This window comes from Chlorocebus sabaeus, chromosome X, assembly GCF_047675955.1.
Source record: "Chlorocebus sabaeus isolate Y175 chromosome X, mChlSab1.0.hap1, whole genome shotgun sequence".
NCBI classification, from domain to species: Eukaryota; Metazoa; Chordata; class Mammalia; order Primates; family Cercopithecidae; genus Chlorocebus; species Chlorocebus sabaeus.
Window position 1 is genome coordinate 82,820,731 of NC_132933.1, and position 27,921 is coordinate 82,848,651.

The following is a 27,921-nucleotide window of genomic DNA, read 5'->3' on the forward strand; positions in this document are numbered from 1 at the left end:
TCACTGCAACCTCCACCTCCTGGGTTCAAGCGATTCTCCTGCCTCAGCCTCTAGCAACTAATTTTTGTATTTTTAGTAGAGACAGGGTTTCATCATGTTGACCAGGCTGGTCTCGAACTCCTGACCTCAAGTAATCCGCCCACCTTGGCCTCCCAAGGTGCTGGGATTACAGGTATGAGCCACTGCACCCAGCTGGTGTTTCTTTTTCTGTTTTCTTTTTTTTTTTTTGAGATGGAGTCTTGCTCCATCACCCAGGCTGGAGTGCAGTGGTGCAATCTCGGCTCACTGCAACCTCCGCCTCCTGGGTTCAAGCAATTCTCCTGTCTCAGCCTCCCAAGTAGCTGGGACTACAGGCACTTGTCACCACTCCCGGTTAACTTTTGTATTTTTAGTAGAGATGGGGTTATACCCTGTTGGTCAGGCTGGTCTTGAACTCCTGACCTCGGGCAATCCACCCGCCTCGCCCTCCCAAACTGCTGGGATTACAGGTGTGAGCTACTGCTCCTGGCCCAGCCGGTATTTCTTTATATATAGCTACGGAAGAATAGCCTACCATAGATTTCTTTGTGGTTAGAGAACATATTTGTATATGATTTCCATTCATTTAAATTTGTTGGGGTTTGTTTAGTTTATGGCCCAGAATATGGCCTATCTTAATATATGTTCCATGGGCACTTTAAAGAATGCATGTTTTGCTACTGTTGGGTGGGGTGTTCTAAAAATGTTTAGATCCCAGTGGTTCATGATGTTGTTGAATTCTTTTATATCTTGCTGATTTTCTGTCAATTTCTTACGTTTATTGTTGAGAGAGGAGTTTTGAAGTCTCTGACTGTAATTGTAGCCTTTTCTATTTCTCCTTTCAGTTCTATCAGGTTTTGCTTTTCATATTTTGCACCTCTGTTGCAAATCCTATACATTTTAAGATCTTTGTATCTTCTTGGTGTATCCATCCTTTTATCATTATTGGAAGTCTAGGCTTCCCACTCAGTCTTTGCTGGTGGGGGTGGGGCCACAGTTGTTTTTTCTCTGGTTATGGCTGGCGTAGAGTGATTATTGTCTAAAACTTTTCTGTCTTGCTAGGCTAATTCATTCCTAGTCCTTTGGCTGGAGAAAACAGGCTTTTATAGGGGCTCTTTTTGTCTGTGGCTGTTAGTGTATTTTTGGTTGCTGGCTTCTTTAACTTCAAGTCTACATGAATCAAAAAGAAAATTCATGTCTTTCCTCCTGTCCTGAAGACCCTATGTGGTCTGCCTTCTTTCCACTTTTTGGAGTCTTGTGTTGTTTTGTATATAATATCCAGAGTTTTTAGTTGTAATAGCAAGAGGAATAGGGCAAAGGATGTCTATTCCATCTTCTCCTATCTTATTTGAAATAAATGGAACTATTTCACACTCTCCCTTACTGGCATTTGCATGTTTCAAAGAAATTAAATACTGTGACTTAAAATGAATCAAAGCAATGATAATTTTAGAAAACCATTATGCTGATCCTGAAAGAGACATCTTTTGGACTTTGATAGTGCGATAGCGATGGTCATGTAGAGTCTGCTTGTTTGCTGCAATCAAGATAGCTTTTTGAGATTCTGCAGAAGGAATGACAGGTCCCTCTGAATGTCAAACCCCATTGTGTGGGTTTGTTTTTGTGGCCTGAAGTGCAGAAAAACCAGCTTTGCAAATGTTGAGCTTTCCTGTCTGTAGTTTGTGTTAAGGAAACCATAGTTATTATAATATCGAATGTGCCTTTTCCAGCTCTGAAGTGAAGCCTACTCCCCCAACACATAGTCTCCCATCTGGAGATTATGATCCAACTTCCGAAGCATAGGCCTTGCCTTTTAAAGTCACGTGTCTCCAGCAATGGATGAGCTGCCTGCTCTTCAAGCATCTCTCTATGAATATCATTTCTCACAAGTGAGCTTTTGATAAGGATTAGATGGCAGGGAGTTCAAGGTTACCTCTTCCAATAATAAGCACTAGGAACGGTGATAGGCCGTCTTGTTGATTAACGGTTATGCTTTGCCAGTCAGTGAGGTGGGTGGAGAAGAGAATGAGTGCCTAACTTCCAGGGGGCTGTGATGATCAAATGTATGTGAAATGCAATGCTCAGTGCCTGGCACCAAAGAGGCCAGTAATACATTGCAGTTTCTTCCCTCTACCATACCACCTCCCAGCTCCTGTTCCCCATTCTGTATCCCCACATCCACCCTTTTACCCTTATTTCTTCTCACATTCACAGGTCACCAGAGATGGCAGTTTCCATGGTAATCAGGATCCTCATTAGTTCAGAGTTTAATGGTCTCTAAGTGTCTGTCTGGATTGAGTTTCTAGCCTACATCAGAGGGAAGTTTCCAGTGAGCTCAAGGGCTGTTGAAAAATTGTCAAACATAAGCTAACACAACCAAGTTCTCCTAACTAGACACAATAGCACATGTGTTATTTGAATCTAAAGAGAGAGGATGTAAGGAAATCATCCCATCTTGTCCTGGGCTTACAGTTTCTGGGCATCTAGAGAATAACTGTCTTCCTAGAACTTGCCTATGAGGGACTATATCACTGGACTGTAGGTGTTGGAGTGTGAGTCAAGGGATATAGCAGATTGGGCAACAAGGAGGCAACCTCACTGAAGGCTTTTGAGTAGATCACTGTGGATTTACTGTTTCCTCATCCTCCCACGTGTCCCTTAAGGCTCTGGGGCCACATGAGCTTCCTGCTCTGTTCAGGCCTGGTTTCTGTGCTGCCCCAACCTTGTTCCTGACCCCTCTCCTATGCCGACTCCCTTTGCTCATTTAATCAGTCGTTGAGCCACTATTTATCAGCCCTGCAATGTTCCAGGCACTGTTCTAGGCACTTAGGATTTAACAATGAACAAAATAGAGGCTCCTGATCTCAAGGAGCATACAGCCAAGTAGGAGAAGACAGATTAAAAAACAACTACAGAATTGCATACAAAATTGAAGCTGATCTTTGGAAGACAGGTTCCTAGTCTTGCTCTTGATTAGTGTTCTAGCCTCTTTTCTCCCTCTGTCCATCCTCAGCAATGGTCTATGTACCCAGAGAAGCTTCTCCTGTTCCCTTTCCACATCTGCTGAAGGATTGCATAAGCATTCCCGGGAGAGTTTGAGACTTGTTACTGTCACCAGTGGCATGAGGTTGGAGGTGAATGTGAATGTTTGGGAAAAAGTGGCCATGTGAAAGCTGCCAATCCCAGGAGCCCTTTGGAAACAGGAAAGGTACATGTTACCCACCAGAGCAGAGGACAGTGACCATCTCCAATCCTCTGAGTCAGAAGAGGCCCGCTCTGGCACTTTCAAACTGTCATGCTTGATTTTCTTTGCCTTCCATCACTAATGTCCTGCTTTGGTTTCTTAGGTAGGCTCCCATACCCTGATCACTTTTAGTTTGCTAAATGAGAGAAAGCGAGAATTGGCCCTTGAACCAGAATCAGAAGAGATGAGTGGGCTGGCAGTGGGTGCTGGGCATGCAGGAAGTATCCCTCAGCACAGTGGGGACTCTGCTGGAAGAATCTGAGTAAGCCGTTAAGCGCAGGAGATGGAGGCTAGCCTGATTTCTGGGGCAGCTGAGAAATTGGGGATGACGTTCAGACTTCGTGAGCCACTGAATGGGGTCTGCTCTATGGATGTGCCAGACAAGGCCCGGCTGTGGCTGCCAGGGTGTGCCAACTGCTTCGACCACGTGATCCCGGTCTGATCATAGGGTTGCCAGATTTAGCAAATAAAAGTACGGAACCTGGTTAAATTTGAGTTTCAGATGGACAACAAATAATGTTTGAGTAGAAGTATGTCCCATGCAATAATGTTTTAGTGTAAGTATGTCCCAAATATTGCATGGGACATACTTACACTCAAACATTGTTCATGGTTTATCTGAAATTCCAATTTAACTGGCATCCTGTTATTTTACCTGACAACCCTACCTGGACAGAGTAAAAACTGCTATGTAAAGGAAGAACGACTGGCTTTATTTTTCATCTGTCTCCAGGAGCCTAGAGAGTAGGACCAGTGAGGTTTGAGCCTGGGTCTGAGAGCATGAAAAAAGATTTCACTGGCAGGGGTCTCAATGAAAGCCATGGAGAGTCTTCCCCTGAGTAGCTTGGAATTATTAATGGAAAACTCCAAGAACCCTTCCAGCTTTGACCATCTCTGAGTCTCAGAAAGTCCAGGAATGTTGTGAGGATAGAGTGGAGAGATGGTGGAGGGGGATAGGACTAAGGACTGGAAGCCCCCACACAATCTTGACCACTTCTCTGTTTGGTGTTAGGATGGGGGGGGGGGATGCACGCAGATGCATCAGCTAGGTACATGGCCTTCTTTCTGTGGACGAGAAGGCAGGGCTTCCAAAATGTCCAAAACATTCACCCTGCCATGGCTTCTGCTCCAGAATTTCTGCCATTCTTTCTCCACAGTGACGCTGTTGGAGGGAAGCCCATTCTGGAGCAGGTTCAGTTTGGCTCTGGGCCTTCACTCCTCACTGCCCCACTGTATCCTTCCCACCCCTTCTCTCAATGGCAGCAACGGTGGCAACTTGTGTTTGGACACCATTTCACGGTTCACAAAGTGATCGACCATCTATTACTTCTCTGGATTCTCACATGTCTGAGAGTGACCATTCATTATCTCCTATTTAGAAGTGAGGAAACCAAGCCTCAGAGACTTGCCCAGTGCCATATGGGCCAGGCCTCCATCCACTCAGGCATTTTCATAACAATTGTCAGTGAGTGGCTACTGTGTGGCCTGTGTTAGGGGCTGGGCACGTGAGAACAGTCAGACCCAGAACCACCCAATTCCTGCCCCTGAGAGCTCCCAGACCAAGATGGGAGAGCGAGGCATCAGGGGCAGGGGACAGATGTGTGAAGAGGTGGAGTCAACACAGTTCCGCAAGGCCAGGCTTGATACAAATGAGGCCCGTCTCAGGAGTGTCTCAGAGGAGGGAGTGAAGTGGCCTCTCAGTCCCAGGCCTTCTTCTCTGGTAGGCAGCTCTTCCTCTCTTTTCAGGCTGCTGCGGTCTCCACTCGCTGCCTGGGTGCTGGCCCCTGGAAGTGTCCTGGGGCTCCACGCACTTGGCCCACAGCCCAACCCCAGTTGTGCTGAGTTGGCTTCTCCTTGGCAGGCAAGTGCAGATCCTTCCCACAGGGCCGTACAGAATGTTATTCCTCTGCCTCGTCCCAACTCCAGCCCTTCTGCCAAACGGTCTTTTGTGGAATTCTATGTTCATGGAGAATCCAACTACTTCTCTCCATCTCCACTGCCACCAACCTGGTGTGAGGCACTGTTATCTCTCACAGGGGATTATTGTCGTAGCCCCTCAAAGGTCTCTTCCTTCTTCCCTACCCTTTAGCAACTTAAGTCATTCTGGCTTTTGTCTGCTCAAAGCCCTACAGAGGCTTCCCATTTCAGTCAGAGTAGAAGGCCGAGTCCTTATGTTGGCCTACAAGGCCCTCCATGAGCAGGCCTTTGCCAGGCTCTCTGCTCTCTGCCGTCACCTACTCAGTTCTTCTCATTCACTTGATTCAAGTCTTCTTGCTCCTCCTCATGACCTGCCAGGGACACCTTATTTCAGGGACTGTGCCCTTACTGTTTCTTCTGCCTAGAACATTCTCAATCCAAATTGCCACACTGCTTGCTTCCTCATCTCCTTCAAGCCTTTGCTAAAATGCCACCTTCTCAGTGTGCCCTTTCCTGATCACTCCTTTTAAAATTGTAAAGCCTGCTCTCCCTGCCTGATCCCTTCCCACTGCCCAGCACTCTGCATCCATCCCTCTTACTCTGCTCAAATGTTTTTTCCCTGTAGGTTTTATCACCTTAGAACGCACTATAGAATTAGTTAATTAATTAATTTCTATCATTTTAGTAGAAGGAGGAAGTAGACGGAGGAAGACAAACTTCCTCCACCAGAATATAAACTTCACAAAAGCATGATTTTTTTTTTAGTTTGTTTTGCTGCCCAGAATGGTGCCTGGTATATATTATGTCCTCATAATAATTAGATGTTGCATTAAGACACCCTTCCAGGCTTCCACCCTTCCATGTATTTGGTCTATAGGACACACCTGGCTGGACTTGGTATCTTTCACACTCGCATATCTCCCATCACACACAGACTTGGAGATGCCACCTACTAATGTGCACATATAAACATATGTTGACAACTAGATATGTATTTTCCCTTTGTATATATATGCTCACAGGCAAAGACCACATGTGCACATGTATGTGCATGAAAAAAAGTCACATTTGTAAAATTTTTTTTTTTTTTTTTTTTTTTTTTAATGAGACAGAGTCACGCTCTGTTGCCCAGGCTGGAGTGCAGTGGCAGGATCACAGCTCACTGCAACCTCTGCCTCCCGGGTTCAAGTGATTCTCATGCCTCATCCTCCGGAGTAGTTGGGATTACAGGCACGCGCCACCATGCCCAGCTAATTTTTTGTATTTTTAGTAGAGACGGGGTGTCGCCATATTGGCCAGGCTGGTCTCGAATTCCTGACCTCAAGTGATCCACCCACCTCAGCCTCCCACAGTGCTGGGATTACAGGAGCGAGCCACTGCATTTTTTTTTTTTTTTTTTTTTTGAGACACAGTTTTGCTCCTGTTGCCTAGGCTGGAGTGCAATGGTGCGATCTCAGCTCACCACAACCTCCGCCTCCTGGGTTCAAGTAATTCTCCTGCCTCAGCCTCCCGAGTAGCTGGGATTACAGGCGTGTGCCACCACGCCCGGCTAATTGTGTATTTTTCAGTCGAGATGGGGTTTCTCCATGTTGGTCAGGCTGGTCTCGAACTCCAGACCTCAGGTGATCCACCTGCCTCGGTCTCCCAAAGTATGACCTTGAGGGAACTCTTTTTTCAAAATTCTATTATTAAAAAATTCAAACCTACAGAGTAGTTGAAAGAATTGTACAGTGAACACCCACCACCTAGATTGCACAGATAATATTTTGCTATGTTTGATTTATTACATATTTATCCATCAATACATCCCTGTATCCACCCATCAATATATTTTATATGCATTTCAAAGTAAATTGCAGACATCAGCACTCTTTTTTTGTTTTGTTTTGTTTTTTTAGAGACAGGGTCTCACTCTGTCACCCAGGCTGTAGTGCAGTGGCATGGTCATACCTCACTGTAATCTCTAATTCCTGTCCTCAACTGATCCTCCTGCCTTGGCCCCCCAAAGTGCTGGGATTACAGGTGTGAGCTACCATGCCCAGCCTAGTATTCTTCCCCCCTAAACACTTCAGAATTAATGAGAGTTCTACATTTGTTTACTTTTGAGGTAAAATCCACAGGCAGTGAAATGTACAAATTTTAAGTGTATACTCACTGAGTAATGAGGTTTTGATCTGTGTAACTCAAAGTCCTATCAAGACAGAAAAGGTCGCTGTTACCCCTAAAGATTTCCATCATGCCCCTTCCTAGTCAATCCCCCAGCACAGGTAACCACTGCTCTGATTTGTTTCACTACAGATTGGTTTTGCCTATTCTAAAATTTCATGTACACAGAATAATATACCCTAACATTTGTTTCTTCTTTCAATAACAGTTTTATTCAGTACCTATGATAGCTCACAGACATACATGTGATGTCTCTTCAATGTGAGTAATGAGTTCTCCCAGACTGACCAAAAGGCTGAAGGTATTTCTAAGGCCTGGCCTGTGACCTCCTTCCCTTTGCCCTCCAATCACATTGTCACTGAGAGATCATAGACAGTTGGGCCTCAGAAACAGAAATGCAAGTCCTGTGTCCCATTTGAACCCTGGGGTCCCTCCTGCCCATCACCCTCCACCATCCAGACTGGCCCTGGAGGCCTCTTGTCAGCTGCACGCCTACACTAACTTCCCACACCAGGACTTCATCCACATTTCTCTAGCCAAGTGTGCAAAGGAGTGTCACAATCTCAGTCCAGGCAATACCCAAGTGGGTAAAAGTACAGGTGAGTGGGCAGCTGGAAGGAACAGGATATGAAGAGGTATTATGTTGTCCTGTAATTTTGTTGGGGGGGTGGTGGTACAGGGGCGGAGACTAGGCAGGGGCTGGAGAAGAAAACATTAAGAGAGGGAACATCACAGACTCCTGAGCAATCAGGGCTGGGCAGCTGAACAGCGCTTAACTGGAGCCACTGGGACGCTGGGCACAATGTTCTTGCCCTCTAAGAAGGACCTCAAGACCACCCTGGAGGTCTTTGCTGTTTTCCACTGGATCTCCATTGCCTTTCTTATCAGTGAGTCTTCAGCCTTTGGTAGGGTGACCAACCATCCTGGTTTGCCTGAGACTGAAGGATTTTAGGGTTGCAGGATGTTCAATGGTCAAACTAGGGTTGTTCCAGCAAAACCAGGAAGGTTGGCCATGGTATTTGTGGGATCTGTGAGTGTCCCTGTGGGCATATGTGTGTGTGCATATGGGTGTGTGCCTATGCAGGGGTGTGTATATGCGCGTGTATGCACATGGGTTTTGCTGCAGGGGTGAGCCCTCCTGGGTCTACATTGGGGTGTAGAGGGCATGCTTTGGGAAGATGAGGAGCAGTTCCACTGAGGCTAGCCAAGGAAAAGGGCTTAGCTGCAATCACAGGGACTCAAGCAAACCACCAGTGACAGACAGTTGGGTCAGGTGGCAGACTGAGGCTCTGGAAACCTCGTCCAGCGGAATTTGACCATTTATCCATCCATGTCTTCCAACACCTACACTACAAACACTTGGTCAAAGTTATTTCTATGCTGGCCACTGTGTTCTAAATGCTGAAACAAATCATTACTGTGGGAAGGGGTCCTAGAAAACATTCTCGCCTTTCCAGTGGTTCAGGTGAGTACCGGCTGGAGTCAGGGACATGAATTAAGTGACCTTGTAAACTATCTAGGAATAAAGAATGCAAGTAGGCGCTGGTGCACAAGGCTGGCACAGAGGCATACCAGTGAATAGGAAGGGTGGGCATTCCTTACCTCACCTCACTTGTTTTCAAATTCCAGGTCTACTACTTACTATCTGTGCAATTGTTAGCAAGGTATTTATCCTTTCTGAGTCTTATTTGCCTCATTTGCAAAGTGAGAGCATTCAGGGTGTATTAATCAGGATGGTCTAGTTATGCCGTGCTGATAAATTTACCTTGAAATCTCAGTGGCTTAACCCAGCAAATGGTTACTTCTTGTTCATGCTGAATGTCCAACATAGGTTGGTGGGAGTCACCGCTCACTGTGGACACTAATAGGCAGATGGAGGCACCACCAAATTGTGTCGCTGCAAAATGGAACTTGAGGGATTACCACAGCATAGGAGGGAAAGTGAATGGAGAACTCATCCGCAGTCCTTACTACCTCCACCCAGAAGTGACAGGCAAGAAACCATTAGCTGTCGCCTCACTTTGAACGTCCTTAATTACTGATGAGATTGAGCATCTTTACATCTTATCAGCAATTAGTATTTCTTTTTCTGTTAACTGCCCATTTATGACCTCTGCCCATTTTTCTCTTGAATTTGAGTTGACTCTTGAAGGACAAATAGGAAATAGACGAAGAAAGGAAGAGCATTTGGGGCAGAGAGTGGGCAACACATGGAAAAGCTAGGATGGCAAAGGGCACATAATGCATTCAAGAAGCTGCCAGTGGTTAAGTGAGGTGGAGGGTGAGAAGTGCAGAATTGGTGTTCGATAGATATTGAATGAATGAATGAATGAACAAACAAGAGAGGGAAGAAGGAAGAGACTGGAAAAACAGGCAGGGAACAAATTGTATAGGGCTTTGTAAACCATGGAAAGGAGTTTGGACTTTTTCTGAGAGCCATATGGAGCCATGAGGGAGATTGACACAAGGTGATGGCATCAAAGATTACTCTAGCTCTGTGAAGTAAACTGATCATAGGAAGATAGAAGTGAAAGGGGCAATGCCAGGTAGGAGGCTGTTGCAGTAATCCAGATGGCAGTAATTTGAACCAGGCCATTAGTGATGGTGATGCAGAGAAGAGGAAAGAAGAGGGGAGATTCAAGAAATTGGAGTCGAATTAATAGGACTTGAAGATGGGGGCAGGGCACGAGAGAAATGGAGGAAGCAAGACTGAGGGATCAGGTCCCAGGGTGAGCTGGCAGGGGCGCAGGTGGAGCGGAGAAGGGTTAAGGAGGAGAGTGGCTGAAAGGGGTTGAGTCCAGGGACAAAATGGACTCAGAGGACTCCTAACTGGAGTTTGACTTTGGGTATACTAAGAAGTACAGAGAGGGCAGGCAGAAGAGCTCTCGGTCCTGGCAGCAGACGTGGGCTGCCAGTGTTTGCCCCTTTCTCACTAGCTCACATAGGGCAAGTGGGGCAATGGCCCTTCGGAGGCCTCTCAGCTCTTCACTCTGGGAGTGCAATTGAATCCATTTGGACCGTAAAGGCCTTGAGAGAAGGCCCTCCCAATAAGTGAGGGAAATAGGGCAGATATTGGTATTTTAGTTTCCATGTTGCAGATGAGGAACTGAGGCTCAGCAACGTCTTTGGTCACACACAGTAAGTGGCAGATCCAAGATTCATCACATCACAGGGCACCCTACCTGAGGCCACACTTACAAGATGTCCCCAGCACTGCCTAGGTTTGAGCAGAGCCTAAAGGAAACTGGGAGGTGTCCTCTGGACTAGGCTCATGCCTCTCTTTACTCCTCGAAGAAGTCAGTAGTGTCATATGGTGCTTATCAAAACCCAAGAACTACTGGCCTTTGCTCCACCCTTAAAGCTCTTTCCCAAGGCAGTGCTTTCCAACTTCGTTGGTTCTTTCTTCTGGAATTTACTTCCATATTTCTAAATCTTATTATTTGCTGATGTAACAATTTTAGACATTGTCTATTGACTTCCTAATATGGAAGATGAGAATTTGGCTGTATACACTATCACTGGAACTTCCTCTTTCCCTATCCTCCCAAAATTGTTATAGCACAGGTTTTGGTTAAATGCCTATGACTAGAAAATATGATTCGTAATTGAGCTATTTAGTCACCAAGATTATATTTCCTTTCCCGTGGAATTTCTTGTTTTCCCTGAAGTTAATAATTGCCTCGTTTTATTTTATTTTTTAATGTAATATTTTAAAATCAATTTTTGAATCTAAGTACTAAATATTTTATAGAAATAAAACTTTTTCTACTTAACATAAGGATTAAAAATACCTAATTCCAATCCTAGAAGTATCATCATTGCAATTTGACAAAATAATTTCAAAGTTTATCTGGAAAAAGAAACCTTTGAGATTAGAAAAGAGGAAGCACAGTTGTGAACGTTCCTTATGAAATGTTGGGCAGAAAACTGTTACATAAAAAGCTTCACAGACTCTAGAATTCACAGATAAAATTACTGAGTACAGGTCGGTGGCAGCGGCTCATGCCTGTAATCCTAGCACTTTGGGAGGCTGAGGCAGGTGGATCACTTGAGATCAGGAGTTCGAGACCAGCCTGACCAATATGGCGACACCCCGTCTCTGCTAAAGATACAAAAATTAGCCAGGTGTGGTGGTGCACGCCTGTAATCCTAGCTACTGGGGAGGTTGAGGCACGAGAACTGCTTGAACCCGGGAGGTGGAGGTTGCAGTGAGCTGAGATCATGGCACTGCACTCCAACTTAGGCAACAGAGCAAGACTCCGTCAAAAAAAAAAAAAAAAATTGAGTACAGTGGTCTTGAAACAGGCACACAAATTTAATATTTCATAGTGAAGCATACTAAAGCCATTTAGGGGATGAGTTTCTTACCACAAAGTATCAGGAAAATCGTTCATTTCATTCAGAAACTCTAGTTGTAGCCTTACTCATACCATGCACTGAAATGAATTGTAGTTAATTGCTTCATTTTACATTTCTTTTGTTATCCATTAGAAATCTATTAGTTATCACGAATTCACCCTCTGAATCTCTGCGGACATGTCAATCTCTCAGTATTGGCAAATGCAACAAGAATCTAAGTCCCCCCCATCATTTTATTTCCTTTAGAACATCGCTGCTGGAGCTCGGCATCTTCCTGTTACAATTTGGTCTCATGCACAGCTGTCACCTTCAGGGCCCTTGAGGCACCTTGGGTGCAAAATTTAAGAAAGTGCTCACTCTCAGGGCTGTGCAAGTGATGGGCCAGTACTTGCATGACCTGAGAGTGAGTGTCTTGCTCAATGTTGTGCCCTGGGCACCTTGCTCACCTCTCCCTATCCCTGGCCCTGCTTGCTGCCCTCCTTCATTGGGTCATTTTTTTCCTGGATTCTATGCCTTCCTCTTTCTTGGTTTACTCCCTCATTTTGGTGAAGCACATTCTCCAGTAGTTTTCTGAGACAGGAGCATGGGAGACAAATTATCTGAGACTGTGTGCATCTGAAATTGCCTTTATTCCACTTATATACTTGATTAATAGTTTGACTGCTTATATAATATCTTAGCTGTGTCTAGTGTAAGTATTTGAGTCTAGAGTCTGTTTGGTTCATTTTTTTGGGGAACAATCTTCCCATCATCTAGTTGTGTAGGGGAGGAGAGGGAATCTGGGGTTCTAATTCCTTGGCAGACTTTCAACCTGTCCTCCAGTTTTTCTAGCCCTGTGCCTCATCCCTGCCTCTTGTGGCACCTGATGCCTCCAAATTCTGAATCTTTCCTAGATCCTCCAGTGCAAATAGGCTCACATCTTGTAGGCATCCCCCTTCAGGTAACTAGATTTTAATTTTTTTGTTCTAAGTCAGTTACCCCCTCCTCCATCTGCTGTCCTACATGGAAATGTTTTGCTAATATCTCTTATCTGCTGTTGGCATCTCATTAATTCTCTTTCTCCTTGTGGATCTATATTTTAAAAAACATTTTAATGATAATTTTCATGGAGCTCCAGCAAGAAGTCAAGGCAAAAACTTGTGTTCAATCTACGATGTTTAATTTGAAATGTTCTCTGTCTTTTCTAACCTTTTATTGACCTACTTTCCCAAATAATCTTACTTACGGCTGCCTTAAAAACTGAGTTCAATAATAATTCTGAGTGTGGCTCCCTCTGACTCATCTCTAGTAACTCTTCCTAACTACACTAACCTACAGTGTTCCTATCTTACTGGAACTTAATACAGCCCAGTACCTTATTCTATTCCGGTTTGTATTTTTCTTTGTTTCTTTGCCATCTGGTGTGCTCCCAACTGGGCTGAAGGTGGGTTTGTGCTTTCCCTGGCATTCCCTTAACTAATGCCTCAGAGAGAAGATATGGACAGGGGGATGTGAATTGGAGGAAAACTGTTCCAGGATTCCTCACCTCTGGTGGCCCACCACTGGCTCACTGCCATTGACCACACTGCAGGCAGAGCCCAGTGCAGTGCTGGAGCAGGGCGCAGGGAGGAGAGGGCTTACAGTGTGAAGCTCAGCTAAGGAGGAAGACACCTTGCCTTCTAGACCTGAATCAGGTTTCCAAGACCAGATAGGAGAGGGGGTTGGGGACATGGGCAGGTGGGCCAGGTGCTGGGGTGAAGAAGTGAGAGTGTTGAGTGGGTACGGGTGAGAGAGAGTGCATATGACTTTGGGATAGACAGAACTCCAGAGATAGGGTAAGTATGAGGGACCGCTTGAAATTCATTAACTCTGGTCTGGGCTTCCTGCAGCAACCACTGTGACCATTGTCAACCTCTACCTGGTGGTGTTCACACCATACTGGCCTGTCACTGTGCTTATTCTCATCTGGCTGGCTTTTGACTGGAAGACCCCTCAGCGAGGTAAGGGTCCTGCTGGTGCTGTGTTGCCACATGCTCTTTCCCCTTCTCTCATCACAATCCTGAGAGGCTCTGGCCAATTCCCAGACAGCCCTTTAGCCTGTCCCTCCCTGGGCTAGAGAGACTGAGGGAAGGGGTCCTTTTAATGTGGTAGAAAGGCCCAGATCAGAACTGGAGTAGGTTAGGGGAGGGGCAGCTAGTGAAGCAGAAGCTAGGCCTGTCCTAAATTGCCCTGATGTGCCCACCTTCGTTGTCACTTAAGAGGCCAGGAAACAGCAGGGGGTGAGAGCACCCTAGGGCAGGCCCACAGTGGGAATGGACAAAGCTTGGCTGCATTGCCTCTGTTTTCAGGCGGCCGCCGGTTTACCTGTGTGAGGCACTGGCGCCTGTGGAAACACTACAGGGATTACTTCCCTCTCAAGGTCAGTAGCCCCAGGTCCCCACTCAGGCCTGGGCTCAGCCCCGACTTCAGTGCTAGGAGTTGGGTCAGGCTAGGGGTGGAGGGTGCCATCCACATTGAGGCTCTTGAGAATGACGCCCCCTGGAGTTGTACATTGGGCAATCTGCATGGCTAGACCTAGCAATCCTTTTCTTTTCAGATCTCTGCCCAAAAGAGGAGTTCTCTACCCTGGGGATAGCCCTCCTGATTCTACTTTCTTCCGCAGCTTCTGAAGACTCATGACATCTCCCCCAGCCGCAACTACATCCTCGTCTGCCACCCTCATGGGATCTTGGCCTTTGGATGGTTTGGCCAGTTTGCCACAGAGGCCTCAGGCTTCTCCAAGATATTTCCTGGCATCACCCCTTACGTGCTCACACTGGGAGCCTTTTTCTGGATGCCTTTCCTCAGGGAATATGTAATGTCTGTAGGTAAGTTGGCTCCTAGGACACAAAGCCAAAGAAAAAATGGCTCCCCAAGGGAGAACTGTAGGGGGATGCATGAGAGCAAGGCCAGCTTCCGATCCCCTCTGGTCTGAAACAGCTATCATAGGCTCACCTGCCTGATGTGAGGCTCCTTGCACTGTCCCTCCTTTGAAGCAGTAGAGAGGAAATGTAGGGGTTTGGGAAGTGGCCAATGGCTGTTTGACTTTCTCTATCCGCCAGGGGTCTGCTCTGTGAGTCAATCCTCCATCGACTTTCTGCTGACTCATAAAGGCACAGGCAACATGATCATTGTGGTGGTTGGTGGACTGGCTGAGTCCAGATACAGCCTGCCAGGCTCTTCCACCCTGGTCTTGAAGAACCGGTCTGGTTTTGTGCGCACGGCCCTTCAGCATGGGTAAGGACAGCTCCAGTCCAGGCTGGGGGAAGGGATCCAAAAGTGTTGCAGGGAAAGAAGAAGACGGGGTTTTGAGGAAAGGACATCCACAGAGAGAAAAGGAAGTATACAATACATTCTTATGAACTATGGTCATCAGGAAGATAATTTTTTTTGTCAATTAAAAAAATAAATAAGTTAAAAAAAAAAAAAAAAAGGGAGGAGGAAAGCCACCTCTGGGTTGAAGAGCTGAGACCAGGTCCTGGAGGCGTTTCTGCTGAAGTAGAAAGGGCAGAGGGCCAGCCCTGAGCCTGTTCTCCCTCACAGCAGCCTCTCATCTGGGCCGGTCCCTCTATACAAGGGGACTGGCAACAACTCTGTCTCAGAGAGAGCCAAGCTTAGCTTGTGTGAAGAAAATCAACTGGCATGGCCCTTGGGTCTTACCTTCCACCGTTTCAGACCCAGGGGTTCCCAGGAGGGTCTGAGCTTGCCTCCTCCTTTAGCTTACTACTGTTTTGCCCCCACAGGCAGCCAGGGTTAGGCCATGGAGCTCCCAACTTGGACCTAGGCACAGCTGGACTGAGGTCTGGGAAGCCTGTAGGCAGACCCAGGGATCACGGGCCGTCAGCGTGTCTGGCATTTGACAAGGTCCCTACCTTTCTGGGCTTCACAGGATATGCTTTTGCTCTGCAGGGTGGCTCTAATACCTGCGTATGCCTTTGGGGAGACGGACCTCTATGATCAGCACATTTTCACTCCTGGTGGCTTTGTCAACCGCTTCCAGAAGTGGTTCCGGAGTATGATACACATCTACCCCTGTGCTTTCTATGGACGTGGCTTCACCAAGAAATCCTGGGGCCTTCTGCCCTATAGTCGGCCTGTAACCACCATTGGTGAGTGGGCCTTTCTGCTGGCAGCCTCAGTCTAGGACACAGGATCTAGCTCTGAGGCTGAACCTCAGCTCTGGCTCTGCTCAGAGGCAGGGAGGCTGGCTAGGATGAGTGGCAGCTTTTTGAGGTGAGGATGGGGATAGTCTGGGCTTGAGGCCTGGGGCCTATTCTGAGGAATGAGCTATTCTGATGCTTTTCTCTTTTCCTTTATTGTCTCCCCTGGCAGTCGGGGAGCCTCTACCAATGCCCAAGATTGAGAATCCAAGCCAGGAGATCGTGGCTAAATATCACGCACTCTATATTGATGCCCTACGTAAACTGTTTGACCAGCATAAGACCAAGTTTGGTATCTCAGAGACCCAGGAGCTGGAGATAATTTGACAGACATCCCCAGCAGCCTTCAGCCTGGCTGGAAGGTATGGACCCAGTGAGAACAGGAGGACAAGAGTCACCTATGGGGCTCCCGCTCCTGATTTGACCAGTCCTCCTTATGGGGAGGGCCTGTTCATTTGCTTGTTTTCTGCACTCCTTTTCTCACTTCATTTCTTTTTCCTTCCAGCTCTTTTCTGCCCTTTCTTTGCAGCTACAGGAGACAGAGTCCCAAGAAACAGGGAAGAGCCTAGGGGAGAGGTGCCCTGAAGGCACTTTGGTGCCGGCATTGAGGAAAACAATGGACAAAATAAAAAGCCCATGTTCTGATACTGCGTGTGCACCCACTCCTCTGTTTCGAGGGCTCTGGGATCCCTGCGCATGTCTCTCCTTCTCTAGCTGTCAAACAGCCCCGTCTCCCGGCATTGAGTCCTGCTTCCTACAGGAGTAGGACTGGGACCTGCAGAGCCAGTGGGCTTTGAGTTCAAGCTCCACCAACTTCAAGCCATGTGACTTTGGGGCAATCAGTCACCTCTGAGCCTCCTTTCTTCATCTATAAAATGAGACTAACAATCTGTCCCCTGCTTACCTCAAAGGCTGTTGGGAAGATGAAACAATATTGGATGTGATTGAACTTTATAAACTGGAGAGCTACACCAACCATTTTCTTTTCCAACCATTTTCCTCATTTCCTGTCCCTGAGCAAACAATGCCCTAAATACCCTCTGCTACCCACTAGCCCGCACTCAGTTTCCGCCTCATAAAGCTATAACAGAATAGGTTGGACTCAGGCCTAATTTTCTCTGTTGTTCCCTCACCAACTTGCCTATACTTGCGTGGCGCTATAATTCTGCCCTTTGTTTGAGAGTCAGCCAGCCTGCTCAGGATGGAAATGAGGCGCCTGGCTTTTAGCAGCCATAAAGAACTCTCCTTCTGAATGGCAAGTCTCTCAGACTCTTGGTCTAATGGCTGTTGCAATGACAGGCTACAAAATTTGGCTCACAGCCCTCTCATTCCATTCCTCTTGGGTGGGTGCCATTTGGTCCAGTGATTTACCTGCATTACGTTCGTCAGTTTGGTCTACAACATCCTGCGTGTTTACTGCAGTGTGAGCTGCTGCCTCTACCCTGGGTGCCTGCCTCACGTGATGATTTGTATACAGTGGCCAAAGACATGCTTCTGCTTTTCTGCTGTCTTTGTTACTTGTTGTGCCAGAGATTACATTTTCCCTGAGCTTCCATAAAGTGTTTTTAAACAGTCTGCAGCTTTCCTGTGACTGGTTTCCTTAAAAAAAAAAAAAAAAAAAAAAAAAAAACTCTAAGGTGGCTAGAGGACCAGCCTGGTCTGCCACACCCAGCCCATGCACACCTGGCCATTGCAGATTTGTCGTGGTCTACTGTGTGCACATTGCTCCACCTATACAATGGCATGGGGGTGGGCCTGGGGAAGCCAAAAGATTGGTGGGGGCCCGGGGGGAAAGGTGCTGGGATTGTGAAAAGCGCCAGACCTCTCTTGAGCTACGTGTTCTTGAGCTGCTATCGGGTCTTCTTCCTGTGAGCCTCTTCCCCATTGATTTTAGCTCAGGATGGATGGAGGGCAAAATAGGCAAATACTACTTTTCCAGGTAACAGCAGCCTTGGCTGGGAAGGAATCAGACCAGGTTGACACACTTACTAGTTGGGTAACTCTGGGTGAGCGACTTAAATTCGTTAAGTGTTGGTTTCCTCATATGCAAAATGAGCTGGAGGCTGGGTCTACCCAAGCTATTTGGGGCCCAGGCCTGAAGTGTATTTTGTAGATGCCACATTCTTAAGCTGAGAGTCAGTTCTGTGTATTGCTGCCCCTGGACAATGTTCCTTTTGGCAGGACATCTAGCCTGCTGGTCATGTGGTCACAGAAGACCTAAGGCAAGCTTGTCTACCCTGCGGCATGCAGGCCAGGACGGCTTTGAATGGGGCCCAACACAAATTCATAAACTTTCTTAAAACATTATGAGAATTTTCTGTGACTTTTATTTTTATTTTTATTTTTTAGCTCATCAGCTATCATTAGTGTTAGTGTATTTTATTTGTAGCCCAAGACAATTCTTCTTCTTCCAATGTGGCCCAGGGAAGCCAAAAGATTGGACACCCTGACCTAAGGTAATGGGGATGTGGGAGTGTGGTCTGAGGCATAGAGAGGATGTGGGATGTTCCAACAGGAAATTCAGACCATCTTCCTTCTGTTGCTGCCTCTGAAATGGGTGCCTTGGTCCTTCCCCTAGCTCATGTGTGGCGTCATTTGCAAAGAAGCACTTAACATGTAGGAAGTGCTCACGCGGATATCAAGAACAGACAGGGAAAGCGCTTTATTTGCAAAGAATAAACCATTAATTTACACAAACTTACATCCCAGTTTATATACATTATATATAGTTTATATACACAGTATCTCACACTGGATGCTGACCCCCAAAAGCAGCATTGGGCCTGCTCCAGGCCATTCTCACAACAAAGCCCACCCCCTAATATCAGAGCTGGAGGAATATAGAAATGACACACCCCGAGCCCTCCTGGAGAGAGACCTGAAATGGATTAAAAGACAAAACTCAGCTTTATTCTTTGTGCTCACAGGGCCTAGAGGAGCCTCCAGGCAGGGATGGGTCCTGAGGCAGCATTACAGTAGCCTAAGGACTTGCTGGTACTGGGCCAGTCTCCTGCTTTCCAGTCCAGAAGCTAGAGCTGGGAGAATGCCTTGAAAGGAGGAAGAGTTCTGATGAAGGCTGCAGCTAATCCCTGCCTGGCCAGGCTCCTGAAAGGGCCAAGTACTTCCATCCTGGAGTTTGTGGGTGGAAGAAAGAAGATGGCCATGTGGGACAGGAACTGCTTTATCCCCTCAGTCTGCTGAGTCTAGAGGTTGGGGCTTGCTGCTCACCACTTGGGGCAGGTCATCTTCCCTCTCTGGGCCTCAGTTTCTACATAAGTAACAGGGTGGAATGTAGGTTGGGCTAGATTCCCTCTAAGGGCCTTTTTAGCTCTAAATTTCTCTGAATCTATTTGCGTCCACAGGAAGTTACATAAACACACACGCTCATACATGGATCAAAGTCTTTGTTTACCTCCAGGGTTCCTAGCTCTTTCCTGTTCAGCAAAAGAAATTTGGCTCAGGATGGATGAAGCGGGAAATAGGCAAATACTACTTCTCCAGGTAACCAGTAGCCAAGCAGCCTCCGCCAGCTGTCTTTTGTGCCAGCTTGGCTGTTGAAGCCCAAGTAGCTGGCAGAGACTCCTGCCATGCAATTCTCCTTCAAACCTCTGTCATCTGCTTGCCCACAAATGTCCTTGTCCCATTCTCCATGCTAGCATTGGTCCTCTGGCAAACTCACACCAGCATAATTCCAAACTGCACATCTATTTCCACATTCTCTCATCAGTAAATTGCTTTGTCACTTTGCCGCCAATGACTTAGCAGCAATAGGGCTCCCCAGCTACCTATTGCTTCCCTCATCATCCCTTGCCCCCTGGAGTTCCTTTGGAGGGTTCAGAATGAATCAAGGGTCCAGTGGAGATCTTATTTCCTTTATCATTCCCTCCATGTCTGGAGAATAGAATGGTATCAGGATGCCCTTTAGGGGCACAATTAGGAAGACTTTTCCTCCTCTCTCCTCACATCTTTCTGGCCTCAGAACCAGTCCTCTTTCAGGTCTTCCCTCCATCCCTGAGAGACCCTGGTAGTATCAAAGTCTCTAAGGTATGGTGGAAAGAGATAAGGAGTCACACTAGTAGTTGTGGGAAGCAAGCTGGCTCCTGTAAGCTGTCTGTAGGGTAGTGGAAGGAGGACCTTGCCCACAGTAGGGGCTCCACACATGATGGTTGGCTGGTTCCTAGGATGGGTGAAAGAACATAAAGGCCACCAGCTCTGTGGGTCCCAGAGACCTGCTGCTTCAACAAGGTGCCAGAAAGATTCTTCTGAACACAAGAGCTCTAAGGTTAATGGCTGCTTCCCAAAGGAATGTCTGACTCTTTTTGCCACAGAGCCCCTGGCAGCCAAGAGGACAGGTATTACCGTCGAGGAATGAAAACGGGCATCTCTGGGTTTCTCCCTAGAGCCCTCAAGGATTTCAGTTCCAAATTACCACTTTTATTGGTTCTCTCTAGACCTCAAATTCCACACAGTGCTGTGGTATAATGGAACAACTTTGGAGTCAGACCTGGCTGAAGCTCCAGGTCTGCAGCTTAAACTGGTCAAAACGCTCTGAGAGTGCTACCTCACTAAGCCTCATCTAAACAATGATGTTTGTCATATTATCAGCCTTGCCTTCCTCAAAAAGATAATAAAGGAGAAATTATTTTCCAAATATGAAGGAGAGGTTCTTGTTGGTTTCTGCTACAACTGCAGACTGTCCAAGGCACTTTATAGGAATCAGGGACAGACACATGCCTGGAGTTCACCTCACCTTGGGTTGCAAGGCTGTTGTTAGCAACCAGACAATGGAGGCCTAGCCCATCACCTCTCACCCTGACCCTTGAAGGGCCAAGCAGTGTGGTTGCTTAGAAAGGGAAGGCACAGCCGAGAAATAAGTACCCTCTGTTCTCAGTGAATTTCAGCTGCCTGAAGGAACTTATTCCCCATCTCCTGAAAAGGAAACACATTTCAGGAACAAGAGGAGCAGACTGTACAAGGCTGGCCTTCCCAGGTTTGGGCTGGACCTAGCACTCAGAAGCCAGGCTGAGCCAAGGCACTTTGAAGTAAGGCCCTCGAGGGTCCTACCATATGATCTGGTGGGAAGCTTGGGGTTTAGGGGAAGGTGCATTTGGACCTGAACTAGGGGGCAGATCCCTGCTCAGTGCCTAGACACTGGCTTCTCCTGAGTCTGGCTTCACAGGAGTAGCATGAGCATCTGTGGTGACCATGCTCTGCTATGGCTTTTTGAAGCCAGAGTGAAGAAAGACTGGGTCAGTATGGCATCAGCAGCTGGCCTTTCAGGTAAGGCCTGGCCTAATGTCCACTTGTGTTGCAGCAAACTTGAACAAAATCCCTCTGTCCTATCCTCACCCCTTGCCCTTTCTAGGCCAGGTAAAAAGGCTCTGCCTTGCTAATGCCCAGGAGCAGCCTAGGGTTTGGGAATTTAGAAGGCTGTGGTGAGGGCCACCTGCTAAGAGTCACAAGTACTAGAAATTGAAGGGACTTCTGGAGGTCATCCAGTCCAACCCTTTGTCTCCAGACAGAATTGATTAGGAATGGATGAAAAACATTTGTACTGTTTAATAAATGAAAAATTCTCTTTGTGCCCAGGTAAGCTAAAGAATATCCCAGACTCACATGAGCACAGGTCCCAGGTTAGGCGCCTGTCTCAGACAGAGGTAGGCTCTGTGGAGAAAGAAGGCAGGAGTTCTAGTCAGGCTGGGAATGGGGGCAACTAGGTGACCCCAGGGAGTTTTCTGAGTGTGGAGCACAGCTGTAAATAAAATGAGAGACGTGCGACCCAAGTACGGATTCAGGGTCTTATGCAGGCAGGTTTGTGGCCATTCCCTGTGATTGTTCCAAGGCAGAGCAAACTTCCCCTTCCGAAAGCCCAGCAAGATGCCACAATGTAGCTGTCAGCCGGAGTGGGAAGAGTACTCCGACCCTCCTGCAGGCCACAGTATAGAGCAGAAAGAACATTCCCACTGCCAAGGATGCTCTCTTGGCAGGTTTCTCTCATGGTCTCTGCCAAAAGCACCTGCCTTTTCCCTCTCTGGCCTTCTCAGGCTGCAATGCTACCTTCCCACTCCGCCCCCACCACCAACCTACCCAAGAGAGGAGAAGCAGCCCCTTAGGGTCAGATGTCCCCCCCCAGAGTCTGGAGTGCACCTCTGCTCTCTCTGGCCTGCTGCCCTGGATCCTCATTTTAGTGCAACAAACATTAGATCTGACAACAGGGACCTCGGGGTTGAAGAGTCATGCCATAAGCCAGTCAACATGGAACCAAAGAAGGTTCTGCTTCATGTAAACCCTGGGGCTCCATCAACTGTCCTGTTAACTCAAGGTCATTCTGGAAAGTCAAGCAGGCCTTGTCACCCTGGAGTCACTGGGGAATAAATAGCACTGAGGCATTTCTCTCTGTGGCTGCAACACCAATATACCTCACTCCACAGCAGCACTTAGAGGTTCTGGGAGTCCTGGCTCCCAAACCCAGGGAAGGGGCACGGACAGAGGCAAAATGGGGGGAATCTAGGATGCAGGGGCTTCACCCAGCCTGATGGCCCCAAAGAAGGTGGTGTGCTTGCTCATGTTGATGGAGATGTCAGCGTGCACCATCTTGACAGCGATCTTCTGCCGGGCCTTGAGGAGGCAGACGCCTGCGGTATAGCAAGTGTTGTAGTTGGTCTTGCCCGTCTCTATGCTGCGTGTGCACTGCAGGAAGGGCTTCTCATCCACCACCACCTCATAGCTGGCAAAGTCAGTGAAGTTGATGTAGTATACCTGAGTGAGAGGCAACAAGAAGGGATTGGGGAAGAGACGAAAGAGAGGGTGGGGGGCCCTCCCTGTGGTGAATTGACAGAATCTTCTCAGATGAGCTGCCAGCATACCCCATGGATGGGGCAGTGCCATGTGAAGGCGTGCTAGCTGGCCAACAGGAAAGGCAGGGTGACAGGCGGATGCACTGCCCTTCCCCTAGTCCATGGGGCTCAGCTGGTTGAGCAAACCTTTCTTACAACAGCACACCTGTCGTCGTAAACTCTGTAAGGCTAAGAACCATGCCATATTTGCAGCTTCACCGTGCCCCTGTACCCCCACCCGCCCCTGCCCCAGCTCTGACATGAAGCAGAGTGCTCTGCACATAGCAGGTGTGCACACAGTGCCGTAGACACAAACCGACTTCCACTCTTGAGCCCCGCGGACTATTTGTGGAGAAACTTAGAAGTCACTGATTCCCCAGAGAGGTCATATAACAACTTGCGATTTCTTCAGCTCCTTAACAGAAGCTTTTTCAGCTTGCACCACCCCTCCCCTGTGCCTGGACTCCCCTCACTGATTCACAGTACCCCTTGGGCCTCCCATTTGATGATTGAGGAAACAGGTCCAGAGAGATGGAGAGCTAGCTACCGCAAACAAGACAGAGAATTTGGAAAAGCCCAGGCCCCTGACTTTGTGGCCAGAAGGAAGCACTAACTTATGCTCAGTGGCCTAATGTCATGGGGGTTTTCCCAGCCTCCATGGGCCACTCTCAATTCTCTCCTAGGCTCAGAAAATTATTTTTTCCATCCTTCACTACCCTTATCCATCATACCTCACACCAAGTTGTGATCTGCCCTCCCCGACCACCGCCCCCACTGCCCCCACCACGTGGAGCTTGGCTCATAGGACATCAGGGTTATGCCCATGTGCCCCATGGGTGTTGGGACTCTCAGATATCACTGTAAATCTTTTTATGAAAGGTCACTCCCTCCATCAGCTCTTCAGCTGGGAACAGCATATTTGGGTGCCACATATGGATCAGGACCCAAGCTACACTGGGGTGCTCAGTGTGCCTAGCAAATGCTTGTTAACCCACCTTTGCTGGCCACTCTCATGTGACACCCATGTGTTGGTTCCATAGTCCTTCTGCCCCACCTGCCTGCTTGCTGCCCACCCCACAAAAGTCCCAACCTCATGGCTCATCTTCCTCTATCTCCAAGGAGCCATCCCCGTGGAGGCAAACAATCGGGGAATGGAAGTAGATGGATACTGGCGGACTTGGGGAGTGGGCCCAGGGCAGGAAGAGGACAAAAGCAGAGGGAGAAAGGGCTGGGAGAATAACAGCAGGAAGGAGGCAAGAATAGAGGAATAGAAAGATAGGGAAACAAATGGGAGAAAGAGGAAGGAAAGACAGTCAGAAATCTTTTTGAGGTGGAAAGTCTGCAGGAGCACTATTCATTAAAACGCCCGAGCCAGCAGTGTTGAGGGGAGGGGTTCTCAGTAACCCTGGAACTGACTTTCAAAGAATATACTGAGACCAAGTTCAAGTTTGGCAGTGGAGCCAAACAGCTCTGAGGGTAAACAGGGGCCTGAGGCCCTGCAGGAGGGAATCAGATGGCAGAATGTAGGAGAGGCCTTTTTCACAGTTTTTCAATAATATTTGGCTAGGGAAAAACAAAACAAAACAAAACAAAACAAAACAAAACAAAACAAGCTGGCTTCCTCTCTCTTTCCTTCTTTCAACTCCCTCCCAGTGCGGTCCCCCCACCCCCTCACCCAAAGCAGGAAGTTAGCCATTGGATGGTCTTGGCTGGCTCCACAGTGCCCCTATGTGGTCTGCACTGGATCTGCATTCTGGATATAAGAAGAGTTAGGCCTAAGACCGTACTCACTTCTACCTGACTATAGATGAAGTAGGTGCCGTCCACCAGTACCTCCAGCTCCCCGCTGCGGGGATGTAGCTTAAACACCTTGGGGTTCATAGTGATGCGAGACCAGTCATTGAGCACTCCACCTGAAAGATCTCAGTATGAGAGAAGGGCAGTCACTCAGTACATGTCAGAATAATCGAGGCAACAGAAAATAAATACCAAGGAGTTCACGACCCCCAACCCTATCCCAGTGCAACCAGGGTAGCCTAGAAGGCCAAACTTTAAGAAGAGCATTTGGAAGCAGAGAAGCTGTTCTGTTTGTAAAGCAGCTGCCAGGCCTGCTTCAGGGCTCCTGGGCTCCTGTCTGTCTTTATACTTCCTTTCTTGACCCTTGCATCTGGAAGGGTCTTTAACCATTACCTTCTAGCTGGAATTTGCCGGAGGAGGATGAGAGTGGGCATGCTGCCCTATTTTCTTTGTTGTTATGGGGCCTGCACAGGCAAAATTCAGACACTGAGTGGCAGGCTAGGTCTTATTATTCAATTTTACTTTCCCAGTCAGAGCTCCTGAATTCCTCTTGTCTCATAGGTTCATGGGTTTTCTCTTTCTCCTTAAGAGATTCTTTTTTTATGGTTCTTCCACACCCACAGCTTTCTGGAAAGCCTCCCTGGGAGGAAACCACTCAGCCCACTGTCTATCTGGAGAACCTTAGGGATTAGCGATGATTCAGACTCCACGGCAGCTGGGGCTACTGACCACCAGTACCAGGGCCCCATAGGTGAGAGGGATCCTTATGAGAGTGAAAGAGACTGGCAGGCTGCAACAGAGCCAGCCGGGAGGATAGGAGCCGAGGCACCCTTGGCAAAACATCTGTCTCAGCTCCACCCCAGGCAGGGGTGGAGGGGCAGTCGCATTCCTTTGGACAGTGGAAGCCAGCGTGTGAGGGTGGAGGAAAATCTTCTCTTTCCATCCTGCAGAAAGAGGAATGTTCCTTCCCACCATGAGAGGAGGACATCCAAGCCCAGGGAGCCTTTTCCCTTCTAAGTCATCCATCCTGCACCCAAGAAATTATATTTTATAAGTCCATCTTTGGTCAGTTTCAGTAGGCCTGTGTCTCTGAGGGATGAGGAAACAGGCTTTCTGGAAAAGGTGACCATCTTTCCTTGAGGTGGTAAGTAGATGGGCTAGGAGTTAGGAGAAACTGCCCTGGCTCTGTCCCATCAGTGGACCACTCTGCATGATGTCCTCCAATCCCTGACCCCATCACTTCTTCTTCTTTTTTTTTTTTTGAGATGGACTGTCACTCACTCTGTCACCAAGGCTGGAGTGCAGTGGTGTGATCTTGGCTCACTGCGACCTCCACCTCCCGGGTTCAAGTGATTCTCCTGTCTCAGCCTCCCGAGCAGCTGGAATTACAGGTGCGTGCCACTATGCCCAGCTAATTTTTGTATGTTTTGTGGAGACGGAGTTTCACCACGTTGGCCAGGCTGGTCTCAAATTTTGGCCTCAAGTGATCCGCTCCCCTCGGCCTCCCAAAGTGCTGGGATTACAGGCGTGAGCCACTGCACCCCACCCCCATCACTTCTTCTGGTAGTACTAAGGGTCAGCACAGACCACTTCTGAGGATTGGCCCAGAGGGGCTGGAAACAATCCTACTGTGTGGCAGTGGGAGCAAAATCAGTGGCTGCTGGCACAGAAGAAACACTATCTGTCTAGATACCCAAACAAATCTATTTTGGCCTGTCTCTGGCCTCCCTGGACAGGTGGGGATCATGGCCCACTCAGGGCCTTGCGGTCCCCAGCAGGACCAATTGGGTTTTGGTGCCATTCTGTTCCTATTTACACTTCCGAGGCTACTAAGTCAGACGTGGAGGTGGCAGTCAGGGAAGTAGCTAAATATAGTCATTAAGGAAACTCAGTACAGCCAGTTCAGGACTGACTGAGTTCTTAGAAACTGTCCCCAGGTAGCTGTTTTTTTTTTTTAACCTTCCTTTACCGTTTCTGTACACAAAACCCCTCCCTTCCACTCCAAGCTCTGTAAGCATCTAGCATCTTGGTTAGCTTGCTGCTTCCCAAGGCTCCCGGGGGTTCACGCATTTTAGGCTTTGTGCACTCTGGGGACTGGACATTATTCCAAAGTGCTGTTCTTTCATGAATGTTCATGTCTCCTTGGGGGAAGAAAATGAACCTTATCATTCAGTGGAGTGTACATACATATCACTGAAGTAGCATAGGGGAGAGGAAAGAGTCAGAAAGATGTAGTTTTGAATCCTGGCTCCTAAACTAACTTGACTAAGAAATATTGGGAAAGTTAATTAACCTCTCTGAACTTCACTTTCTGTCTTTGTAAAAAGGAGCTCATACCTACCTCATAGGGTGGTTGTGAGGACTGGATGAAATTAAAGACAAAGAAAGCATGCTGAAAACTCTAAAGTATCATACAATATGAGGCAGCATGATTTATTAATGTATTATCCAATCCCTCTGGGACTCTGTTTCCCCATCTGTTAAATGCGGGGATTACGATGAATCAGTGTTTCTTAAACCCATTAAACACATTCTCCCTTTTGATAGACACTAGCATCTTCAACTCCCTGGAGATTCTAACATGCCCCACTTTCCCTGAGAGAAGCAGCCCGTCTGCCCATCTGTGTAGATCCATCAGACAAGAAGAATTTAATTTTACATTGTTTTACTTTCTATAATTTGTATTGTGAAAATATTAATCTAACTACACATATCTCCATGGTGGCTCTGATATAAACTCCATCGCCTGAGAATGCCTGGGCTAGATGATGCCTCAAGTCCCTTTCAGCTCCGTAATCAGTGATTCTAAATGCAATTTGGGTGTAGCAACTGGTCTTGATGCCAGCAATTGCTCAGGACAGCCAGTAGAGGGCATGATAGAGCAAAGAATGACTTCGTATGCCAAGGGTACCTCAGGGCCCTGGGAGGAACTAGGCTGGGTGATTATTTGGAGGTTGGGGAGGAGGAAGGGGAGAAGCTCCTCTTTGGGAGAGAGCCTATTTTGATTCTTACCATTCTTGACTTGAATTGCTGACCCTTGGCCCTGTAGATGCACCACAGCTGGCTGGCAGGATGAGAAGGATAGAGAGTAGTCACTATGAGTAATGGCTGCTTGCTCAGTCACCGGTCCCATGTTTCCATCCTGGTTTCTAGTCTTCTATTGTAATCCAATTCTGATCCCTCTCCCCTCTCTTGGGATGTTACTGACTACATTTCTACTAGAGGGTAATATGATTTTGTAGCTCTACCGCTTGCTAGCTATGTGACCTCCACCAAATGTAATGCCTCTGAGCCTCATTTCCCTAACTGTAAAATGGGGATTATAAGAACGTCTGGCCTCTCTCACAGGGATGTCTAAAGATCAAATGAGGTGATGGATATAAAATTGCCCTGCAAGCCGTCAAGC

General features: G+C 47.6%; 2 protein-coding genes across 6 annotated transcripts in view; one reads left to right on the forward strand and one right to left on the reverse strand.

The window, feature by feature from the left end:
• Positions 1–8,141: 8,141 nt before the first annotated feature.
• AWAT2 (acyl-CoA wax alcohol acyltransferase 2) lies at positions 8,142–17,457 on the forward strand. Its single transcript, XM_037988853.2, has 8 exons — positions 8,142–8,232; positions 13,573–13,683; positions 14,032–14,102; positions 14,346–14,550; positions 14,785–14,959; positions 15,632–15,831; positions 16,055–16,244; positions 16,388–17,457. Exons 1-7 carry the CDS (start codon positions 8,148–8,150, stop codon positions 16,207–16,209), a joined length of 1,002 nt encoding a protein of 333 aa, XP_037844781.1. The 5' UTR covers positions 8,142–8,147; the 3' UTR covers positions 16,210–16,244; positions 16,388–17,457.
• A 1,063-nt stretch (positions 17,458–18,520) lies between these two features.
• Positions 18,521–27,921, reverse strand: part of EDA (ectodysplasin A) — a 418,184-nt gene continuing 408,783 nt past the window's right edge. Inside the window, exons 6-8 of one of the 5 annotated variants that reach the window (XM_007991966.3) lie at positions 27,528–27,579; positions 24,510–24,631; positions 18,521–22,641 (exon numbers count right to left, since the gene is read on the reverse strand). In XM_007991966.3, coding sequence (XP_007990157.1) covers positions 22,390–22,641; positions 24,510–24,631; positions 27,528–27,579 — 426 coding nt within the window. In that variant the 3' untranslated portion in view covers positions 18,521–22,389. Of the gene's footprint in view, positions 22,642–24,509; positions 24,641–27,527; positions 27,580–27,921 lie in introns of all 5 variants that reach the window. The other 4 variants (XM_007991967.3, XM_007991968.3, XM_007991964.3 and 1 more) reach the window with 4 other exon arrangements.